Consider the following 11,485-nt stretch of genomic DNA (forward strand, 5'->3'; position numbering starts at 1 on the left):
TCTCCCTTCTTGTTTTGGTCCTCCCGATACTTCTCATAATTAGATCAAGATACATATTTATAATAGATTGTGGAGGGCTCTCCAGCCGCTAGGACAGAGCTGACACGAGCTCCTTGATGGATGCAATATCAACTCCAATATCCTCAAGAGGCCTAGTGGTGGATGCCTATAAGACTCAGGTTCCTCATATGCCGACTTTCCTATATCGATCTTTCTTTTCTTACTTTTTCATGGAGCACACTCTTCTCAAATTTTCAAAGAATAGATAGAAGTAACTGGGCGCACCCAAGTATCTCTAAAGTATTCATCAACCCCAGCTCTCTTACAAAGCTTAGTAATCAAAGAGGGAAAGAAGAGATGTGTCCCATATTATTTTTTGAAAAATTTTATTTTAGAAACCATGGGCTGACCAACATCCAAAGGAATGTCATCTAAAATTCAGGAAACCATCCAATCCCGTAAATCTAGGACTATTGTTTTGTGGGTGCAAGGGTATACTCGACTACATATGATATTCAACCAAATCTGAGATTTGATAGTGAAGTCATTTATATGGATGTTACTCTTGGTTACCATTCATGAAACTTCCTTCCTAGGGATCAGTCTTTCTGCCAACTAGTATCCCAATTCGCACCTTTTTTCTTCAAACTCACCTATGTCTGTATTTGGGAGCCCATAGATAGTGTTCATTTGCTCCTCCCTGAAATCCACTACTTCTCCCAAATCTAGATAGTCATATAGGATGGATCTGAGAAAGACACAATGCTAAGGTTGGCGTAGAATTCACGGACCCATTTCTCATTATCCTTGAAAATATCCAAGGAAAAACACTACCACCCTGTGGCCACAAGACTATCATGAAATGCCAGAAGCTTTTCCTGAACATTCTCCAAGCATATTTCTCTCTCCGGGCGCAGCTTTGTCCTCAAAAGATCACCATAGTTGTGAGTGTGGCACTCAGGTGCCATGAATTGGATGTGATCATATTTTTCTATAAGATTCTCCTAAAAATAATAGATTACACAACAACATCAATAATTGACTTATTCTTGCTCAAACTATTCTATGTTGTCCATTAAAGCTCATTGGATGGTTACTTGGTGGTGTTTTGCACAAAAATTAGAAGTGCAAATTTTTCGCACAAGCAGAAAATCAACCTCAGTTATCGCAATTGCGCGCCATGGAGCCGCTATCGCTGTATCTGAGACTAGTTTCAACCCAATTTTCATTGTCCAAAAATTCAAATTTGAATCCCAAATCATGTTATATAATCAAGGATTTACACTAAACGCATTGAACAAGACTACTAGGCACTCAATTATGCCTCTAGAATGCAAGAACCATACTGAATACTCATACGGGAAACCTATCGAGCACTTGATGTGCACTCTTCATTTTTCTCAATTTCACACACAATTTGGTTACTCAAGACTTCCTCCTGTGCACACTATATTCTAGAAGATAAACACCACACAAGTACAATTTATGAAGCATTTACCCATGAAAAACATAATTCTAGGCCTTTCCTATAACATGCATTCTATGGCCTATTTTTCATAATCGAGGCATAAATTTGAGGTGCCTACTGGATAAGTGATACAAGAGAGATGCAAGGGTATTGTTGGAATACTCACAATGTCCAAAACTGGGTCTAATTAGAGAGAAAAATTGAGAAGGGGTGTTGGAAGGAAATGAGGGTTCAGATGGTTATATGACTTATGTGACTGCAATCGCGGTCAGTGTTATGTGATCGTAGGTACATGGGTGACCATGATTGTGGCTAATGTCCTACGATCATGGTAACTATGGGTATTTTTATTCCCATATTTTCCCCTATTCAGCTTATTCCATATTTGGACAAAATTTCCCTTTTTAGTTCAGCATGCAAAAATTTCACACTTTCCTCTTATCAAGCTCATCCAACACACTTTATAGTTCCGTAAATGCATGGGTTACTCAATTGACAAAACTAAAATATACTCTATAAAAATGAAAATAAAGGATACGATCCACTCTTGTGGCATTTGTGGGATGCCTCCCACATAGCACCTTAGTTTACATCATGGCACGATGTCTTCCTTCTTTCTCAATTTGGGTCCTCAAGGGCCTCCTCATTCACTTTTTTATTTCAACATCAATCACTGATATCACTTGAAGTTCCACGGTTTGTTTCTTTGTTTTGCATACTCTAAAGGAGACCTCATTATCATGAACTCTAAACCTCATTTCACCCAACTTTAAGTCAATAATGTCTCTCTCGGTGGATAAGAAAGATCGACCAAGAATGATGGGAATTTCTTGGTCCTTTTCATAATCTAAAACCACGAAGTCTGGCGAAAGTATAAATTTGTCCACTTTGTCTAGAACAGCAAACAAAATACTGACTGGCCTCTTGATTCACCAATCCGACATTAAAAGTCTCATAGATGTTGAAGTTGGAGTTTCCAATCCAAGCTTTTTTTAAATGACAAAAGACATAGGGTTTATACTTGCACAGAGTTTTCATAGAGCTTTCGCAAACATATGTGTTCTGATGGTGCAACGGATGGTAAAAGCTCTGGATCTTCCTTCTTTTCATAAATTTTGCTACTCATGATAGCACTACAACCATGAGTCACTTTGATTGTGTCACCTTCGATGAGATTCTTCTTTGACATCAATTTCTTCATGAACTTAGCATATCTCGACATCTCTTGGATTTCTTCAAGCAATGGGATATTTATAGAGAGGTTTCTAAGCTTAGCCATAAATTTCTTGATTTTATCACCCTCTTCTTTTCTTTGAATCCTTTGAGGAAATAGGGTAGGGACTTGAATTGTAGGCATCGCATAACTTTATGGTTTCACATTTTCCACCACCTCTTCATCAACTTCCACCGGTTCCTTTTCAGTATTTTCTTCTTAAGATCATGGTGGAACTTCTTTTGACTTAACCTTAGGCATATTTTTATCCAAATCTTCTTTCAAGCAATCACCAAGGTTATTCCCACTCGTAGTGACTATTGCTAAAACTTGAGCTTCATTCTTTGGGTTTATAATAGTGTCTCTAGGAAGACCGCCCTTTAGCCTAGCATTCAATTAGGTGGAAATTCACCCAATTTGAGTGTCCAATTATTTAATGGAGGTAGAGTGGGATACCATGGTTTGATTAAGCTGCAAAAAATTGCTTTTCATTTCACAAACCATTTTGTCCGTTTCTTCCACTCTCATCAAAATCATTGCTAAGACATCTTCGATTTTTACTTGTCGGGGTCGACAGTGCTACCATCCTTTTTCTTCACCCAGTCATGAGGGGGAACATACCGATCCTAATCATGATCTCTATCCGTCCAATCACGGTTACGTTTATGATCCATCCAACCTTTATTCCCACCTTGCCTACGATAGCTGGGGCGATAACCCCCTGAATAATTGGCCAAATACCAAATCTCCTCATCAAGCTTCTTAGACTCTTCTTCATCATAGGCCTTGGATGCTATGGCATTTACCACCTTTGTGGGCGCACCCAACACATGCTTCATCAAAAGCTCCAATTGTGTCATCATTTTTGTCATATTCTCCTCTCTTTCCTCATCCCTCATTCTTTATTCCTTGTCAACCACAGAGGTAGTAGGAGACCCTTTTTACACTCTGTCATCCCAGGTTTGCCATCCCTGATTTTTCTTGGTAACTTCGTCAAGCAAATTTAAAGCCACATAATAAGTTAACTTCATAAGAGATCCATCTACCTTATTGTTTACCATGGTTTTGTTAAGCGGATCAAGAGCCCGATAGAATATTTGGAGAAGTATCCTCTTTGGGACCTCATTGTTGGGACATTGAATGAGTTTTCCATTGAACCTCTCCCACACTTCATACAAGTGTTATCTATTCAATTGCCTATAGTTCATGGTCTCATCACGCAATTGGAGAATTTTGGATGGCAGTAAATATCAGTTAAAGAAAGACCATGGTGAGTTTATCCCATGAAGTGATAGACCCGGTCGAAAGAGATCAAAGCCATAATACCGCCTCTTCTGTTAGAGAAAATGGGAAGAGGCAAAGTCGAATAGACTCTTGGTTTATATGTTCAATATCAAAGGTTGCATATATTTTGATGAAGTTCTTTAAATGCTAATTGGGGTCCTCATAGGCTTGTCCCCCAAAAAGTCCCTTCATTTGTATCATATGCAAAATGACTCTTATGACATGAAAGACACCTTTCCCATGAGTAGGTGAGATATGAACAACACTTGATTGTCCAACTTTATTGAGTTGCTCCTCATCATCAAGAGGGCCATAGAAAGACCTGTCTTGACTAGTATTTTCATTCATGGTTCCGTTTATGCTACGGAGATCATCTAAAAGGAAAAAAATAATAACCTAAATAAATATACACCACATGGGTATGCCCTAAGATTTAATCAATACCGCACAAGTGAAAACTAAATTTCACTCCCAGACAACGGAGCCATTTTGATAACGCTCACCTATACATTGCAACTTGGTAGAGGACGTCTCAACTTTTGTTCAGGTCGAATCTACAAGGATTGTGAAAATTACAATTCTAGTCTTATGGGTCTTAATACTTACTAAGAAAACACCTGAAGTGGAAATAAAGTAAAAAACATGATTTGAAATAGGAGGTTTTGATTTTGGGAGAGTGTGTGTCAATAGTAACTCAATTCTACAAACTACACAACAATTCTAATTTAACTTTGATATAGAGAGAATCTTGGGATTATGTCTACCTAAGGGAAAATTTGGTATGGGTATGTGTAGATTTGGTGTACATGCTCGTTTTTAACGATATGTGTAGGCTAGTTCTAAGATCCTTGAGGCTAGATTATCAAAAAAATCTCAAGAACTTCACTTATTGAACCTTTCGGATACCTAGCAAGTGTGTTAACTATGTTCACCTATTACCTTAATTGGGTATCCCTATTTCTAGGAAAATACCCAAGGTATTGTCAACTTCATAATCATTCTTATGTTTAAAATAGTGAGAAATAGTAAATTAAACCCATTAATTGACTACTATTTCCTTGATTCCCACATCCCATTTTTAAGGATAATGTGGGTTCCAAAAGTTCACCCAAACCCTTCTTTCAAAGATGGTTTGAGCTTTCAAGAGTTTAGGGTTTTCACGCACAAACCAATTTAAGTATTTGGGAATTTCACCAACAAATCCCAAAAAATTCAATCAAATAATAGTAGAACCCATCATCAACCAAATAGCATATACACAAACACATCACAACCCACAACTAATTACACCTTAGTTCAACATAATCCCAAGACAATGAAATTAGCTACTAATGATGAAAGGAGAGAAAAATATACCATAAGACTTGTGCAAAGCATCCATTCTTCAAGAAATTACTAAATTCAAAATCTCTAAAAATTACAATTCTTTCCTAATTTAGGGTTTCAATTTCAAATTCAAAATATTTCTAGTCTCTCGAATGCCCAAAATGGGAAAGGGTTTTAGGCCTTTAAGAGATTTGGGGTTGGCTTCTGAAAATTACAAAATTAGCCCTAGGTCTGATCTCGCGTTGCTGCAAATGCGGTAGATGACCATCTTGACTGGCCACAATAGCGATAACTGAGCCTCGTTTTGTACATGGTCCTTCAGCTATACACTTTTTTTGTCCTCTTTGTTCCTTTTTAGCTTTATTCCATATCCTTCTATCTCATCACTTGTATGCCAGTAAAATGTGGAAATTAGTGCATTTAATCATAATGTTTTTCATTTATTTCATCAAATCATAGTAGTGTGCATGAACGATAAGTGGAAATGAGTGGTAAATTCACCAATCATAATTTATAGCTCTTTACATTCACAAACATATGTTGATTCTATGATTTAACTTTTGATCTACGAATCCATTATTCTTGATTATTTGGTTGATTATTAATTTGAGACTTTGGCTTTTGCTCTTAAATTTTTGTGAAATTAATCTTATGCTTTCTCTTATGAATTCCATGGATATTCTATCAAACATAAGAGGCTAAACCCTTAACTAGGGTTGTAGGAAACTTGTCAGAATAATGAAGTAGAGGAAGGTTAAGATCCTTTTAAATCAGTGTTTATACATGTATTGTGATCTTCTTCGATTTATATGATTTCTTAAATACTGTAGAAGTTAAGAACTTGCCTTTATTCAAGATCATCTTCCCAAGAGAGGTTGAGATTAGGAAAAAAAATTATAATAGAAATTTTAAGCTACCAATCCTCGTTTAATTAACTTGAAACCCAAAAGGAGATAGTTAATCTGGTATCAAAGACAAGGATTGATAAGCCAAAAATCTAAGACTCATAAGGTGAAGAGTGAAATTCACCAAAGGCATTCACAAAACGGTTGGTGATACATAGATTGTCAGATCCTGCGTGCAGAGCATTAAGATAGTTGGATTGAGCATGATAAGTCTACGAAGTTAGGAATCCGGGGGAAACACAGTCCTAATATTCATCTCATATTGACTCCAACAAAAGTGACCAAGACGTTTTACTGCTTTATTTTTCTTATAGCTGAACCCCTATTTACTTTTCTGCATTTTCTGGCTTCTTTAGCAAATTTGTGAGAGATATTTGGCCTATTCCCTATAGGTTCAACCCCAACCTCTATTGGATTAATATATTTGGCATAAACTTCATTATATTTCTTTAGAGGTATATCTTGAGCGAGATTAAATTTTGGCATCGTTGTTGGGGAATGCGGTTATGGATTGATTGATTGATTGAAGTTGTTGAGGCTGTTGGGATTATACTCTTTTATTTTTTTTCTTATGGTGTATATTGGTGTATGCCAGTACTAAGATTAAAGGCAATCCCTTATCCCGCTTGATCCAGAGCTTGAAAGAACCCTAGGATAGAATCTTAGGATATTGGAACACGATCGCAATGCTCATCAGGAGGGGCTTTGAGATGATCAAATTGACTTACCTCCCTACCTTACATGGTGTTCAGGATGCAAACTACTATGCAGTTACTAGCAGAAAAAAATATGAGGGGGATAAAGAGTTAATCATTGTGCATCTTAATAGGAGAGATAGAGATAGGAAAAAAATCATCAAAAAGAACTAGAAAGAGGTAGAAGAGATAGATCTAAGGATCTCTCATCTTTTCAATACTTGCCAGCATATGATGATCCAGAAGATGACTTGAGGTATATTGAGCCTATCAAGATAGGAGCCATAATTTCTTATAAATTAGCCCAGGGAGTGAAGTTCAATATTAACAGTACTATGATTCACCGACTGATGACGCAAATATGCACATCATGAATTTTGTTAGGATCTATACTTTGTATAATATACCTTAAGTGAGTCGGTAAGCTTAAGACTCAGGTTGTTCTCATTCTTTCTAAATGGTGAAGCAACATTATGGTTAGGTAACTACCTCGTGGGTTCATTATTAATTGGAACAAATTGCAAAAATAGTATTTGAATGAATTTTTCCTACCTTACAGAATAGTGCAGTTGAAGGTCCAGATCTATAATTTCAAGCAATTACATTCTGAACCACTATATGAGGCATGGTTGAGGTTTAAGAAGAAGTTGATGATGGTGCCCAAACACAGAAATTAGGGGAAATTTTACTTGAAATATTCTATCAATACCTGAATGTCAATGTAGAAGTTATTGTGGGTACTATTATTGGTGGAGCTTTCATGAGCCTGTGTTGGGAGCTGACGTCAGAAATCTTAGATCAAGTCTCTTTTACCAACCGAGGGTGGCATACTCGGGAGGTAGAAATAGGCGTTGGTATTTATGCTTCTACTGCTTCCAACAAGCAAAAAATAATAGATAATATGGTGGCTCAATTAGTTATGTAGCTAAGGACAGAGATTCTATTACTAACAAAGAAATTTCCAACTATGAATTTCAAGAAGGTGAATGTACTGGGAACACAAGGTAAATCTCCCAGGTCATATAATTATGATGTAGATAAAGAGGCAAAGTATATGGATAGAGAGATGGGGGTTTTTTGAGCCAAGGGCCAAGGGTATACTCAAGACACTTAGAACCTAAGGCAAGGAATCAAGGTCAGCACTATTATAGGGATAGATATAGGGATCGCCGTAGAGACGGAGATGGTGATGGAGGTGTAAGGAGGATTATAATGAGAAGAGTGTGCATATGTTCCACTGAGGAACTATGATACTAATTCAAGGATGGAGGTGTTGCTCACTAAGCTAGTTAAGGGTTTAGAGAACAAAGAGAGTTGCCTTAAAAAAATTAAGCATATATTTCAGGTTTGATCTAGAAAGTGGAATCGCATGCTCTAGTGATCAAGCAACTTAAATAGCAATTTGGTCAGATGTCGGCCACTTTGAATCAGCGACCATTGGGTACCCTATTGACTAATACTATGTAAAATCTAAAGAATGACCGGCACTGCTTGGCCATCACCTTTCTAAGTGGTAAGGCTATTTTTGATCCACTAATGCTTGTAGTTGATGAGGTTCGAGATGATATTGTTGATGTTAATGATACACTCAAAATGGAACTTGAAAAGGTGGTGACTAGCAGTGACTCATCATAAAAAAGCAATGGGTGTTGAGAAAAGCATTGAAAAAGATAAAGGAAAAGGCAAAGAAGTCAAGCTTGTAGTGAAGACCATTCCACAACCTCCTCCACCTTTTCTTCAAATACAGAAGAAGAAGCAAGAGTAACAAAAGTACCAAAATTTTATGTTGATATTGGAACTGTCTATTAATATTTTTTTGTGGAACCATTAGAGTTGATATCAGTGTATGCTAAGTTATGAAGTATTTGGTTAGTAAGGAGAATACGGTGACTTTTGAGCCCACTGATAATATGCACCATTATAATGCTATTGTTTCTCGATCTTTAGTAAAGAAAAAGAAGGACCCCAAACCCATTACTATTCTATGTACTATTGGGTCCTTCAAATTTTCTCGAGCTTTATGTGATTTATCTAGTATCAATATGATGTCATTGGTGATGTACAAACAATTGGGGTTAGGGGTTCCCAAACCTGCATCTATGAGGTTATTGATGGCCGACTATATTATAATAAAATCAATAGGTATCTTAAGTGATGTGTTCGTGAAGGTGGCATACTATATCTTTCCAGCTGATTTTGTGACCCTTGACTATGAGGTGGACTTTGAAGTCCTTATTATCTTAAGAATACCCTTCCTACCAATGGGTAGGGCTTTGGTTGACATAGAGATTGGTCAAATAAAGTTTAGACTCAATGACGAATAGATAAATTTTAATATGTGTCAGTCAATGCGGCAGTCAAAGGATATATGAGTAGTATCAATGATAGACACTATGGATAATGATGCATTGATTGTTCCTATTTAGGAGAGACTTGGGGTTGAGTTACTAGCAGTGGTTATCATGAACTTTGAGAGTGATAGTATTGATAAATGTGATGAGATGGTGAGCGCACTATATGGTATAGGTTCTTATTCTTATGCTCGAAAGAAGTTAGATCTTAACTTGAAGAATAGAGCTACTCCACCAGGTTGACCATCCATTGAGGAGCCAATGGTCTTGGAATTGAAGGCCCTCTTATCTCAGTTGCGATATGCATTTTGGGGGCTGAAAATAACTTGCCAATTATTATTGTTTCTGATTTTTTGGATTCACAGGTTGAGGCATTGATTTCAGTCTTGCAGAGATTTAAGAGGTCCATCAGATGGACTATTGTTAACTTTGTGGGGATTCCACGTGAGATTTATACTCATAAAATTTAGCTTGAACCAGATTGTGTTCCTAGTATCAAGCATTAGCATTATTTGAATCTACCTATGTATGAGGTGGTAAAGAAAGAGATCATAAAGTGGTTAGATGCGGGTGTAGTTTACCCTATTATGTACAACAAGTGGGTCAGCCCGGATCAGTGTGAACCTAAGAAGGGTGGGATCACTGTGGTCCCAAAGAAGATGAATGAGTAGAGCCAATAAGACTGGTTTTTAGTTGGAGATAGTGCATGAACTATAGAAAGTTGAACACTTGGACTCAAAAGGACCATTTTACTATGTCGTTTATGGATTAGATGCTAGACACACTTGCAGGCAAGGGTTGGTACTATTTTCTTAATGGTTATTTGGGGTGTAATCAAATTTCATTGCCCTAAAGACCAAGAAAAGCCTAATTTTACTTGCCCTTATGGTACTTTTGTGTTTAAGAGAATGTTGTTAGGGCTGTGTAATGCTCCCTCCACTTTTCAGCATTATATAATGTTGTTTTTTGATGTAGTGGAGAACGCTATAGTAGTCTTCATGGATGACTTTTTGATTGTTGGAGACTTTTTTTATGGTTGTCTATCCTTTTTGGCCACTGTACTTTAGACATGTAAGGAGTACAACCTGGTTTTTAATTATGAAAAATGCCAATTTATGGTGAAAGAAGGGATTATTATCTAACATAAGATTTTGGAGAGGGGTATTGAGGTTGACAGGACAAAGATAGAGGTGATTGAAAAATTCTCTCCTCTAGTTTTAGTTAAAGGTATCAGAAGTTTCTTGGGTCATGTTGGGTTTTATAGGAGACTCATCAAGGACTTCTCTAAAATTGCTAATCCATTATGCAAGATTTTATAGAAGGAGGCGAAGTTTATGTTTGGTGATGCTTGTTTCATGGCCTTTGAGTTCCTTAAGGGGTGGTTGATCTCGATTTCTATTGTTATATCTCTTGATTGGTCCTCACTATTTAATGTGATGTGCGATGCTAGTGGTGTGGTCTTGGGAGTTTTACTAGCCAACGACGTGAGAAGATTCTTCACCCAGTCTACTATGCCAGTAAAACATTAAACCCCACATAGAAAATTATACAATTACTAAGCAGGATCTACTTGCGGTGGTTTTTGCTTTTGAGAAATTTTAGTCCTATTGATAGGGACCAAAGTCATTTTTCATACTGATCATAAAGCATTGAGGTATCTAATTCTGAAGAAAGATGCTAAGCCAAGGCTGATTCGTTGGATACTCTTGTTGCAAGAATTTGACTTTGAGGTGAAAGACATAAAAGGAACTGAAAATCAGGTTGCAGATAACTTATCTCGCCTCGACAAGGAGGCAATGCTAAATTTGGGAGATGAGCTTTATATATATGATGCTTTTCCAGATGAGCGGTTCTTGGCAGCATCACAAGACTTAATCCCATGGTTTATGAATTTTTTCAACTTTTTGGCAACTGATCTTATCCCGAAATATTTATCATTCCAGTAGCGTAAGCGGTTCATACATGAGGTGAAGGAGTTTTTCAAGGTTGAGACTTATATTTTTCAGATTTGTGTAGATAGAGTTATTCGGAGATGTATTCTTAACTTGGAGATGATGAGCATCCTTGAGGATTGTCATTCATCACCAATTGGGGATCATCGTTGTGGTACCCATACAGCCCACAAAATTTTACATTGTGGGTACTATTGACGGACTAATTACAAGGATGCTCATGATTTTGCTTGAGCCTAAGATAAGTGTCAGTGGTAAGGTAATATTTCACAAAAACATAAGCTCCCCATG

General features: G+C 37.0%; 1 protein-coding gene across 1 annotated transcript; it reads right to left on the reverse strand.

The window, feature by feature from the left end:
* Positions 1-2,115: 2,115 nt before the first annotated feature.
* Positions 2,116-2,747, reverse strand: LOC124892711. The gene is made up of 2 exons (XM_047403929.1): positions 2,490-2,747; positions 2,116-2,391 (listed from the first exon to the last, which is right to left on the reverse strand). The coding sequence occupies exons 1-2, from the start codon at positions 2,745-2,747 to the stop codon at positions 2,116-2,118; spliced, it is 534 nt and encodes a 177-aa protein (XP_047259885.1).
* Positions 2,748-11,485: the final 8,738 nt, after the last annotated feature.

This window comes from Capsicum annuum, unplaced genomic scaffold (genome assembly GCF_002878395.1).
Source record: "Capsicum annuum cultivar UCD-10X-F1 unplaced genomic scaffold, UCD10Xv1.1 ctg4987, whole genome shotgun sequence".
Taxonomy (NCBI): Eukaryota; Viridiplantae; Streptophyta; class Magnoliopsida; order Solanales; family Solanaceae; genus Capsicum; species Capsicum annuum.

Bases quoted from the DNA above. Each gene is read 5' to 3' on its own strand.
- LOC124892711 (XM_047403929.1), bottom strand. From the start codon at position 2,747: ATGGCTAAGCTTAGAAACCTCTCTATAAATATCCCATTGCTTGAAGAA. The intron at 2,392-2,489 runs GTATAAACCCTA...TGGTGAATCAAG, and splicing joins TCTATGAAAACTCTGTGCAA to AGGCCAGTCAGTATTTTGTT.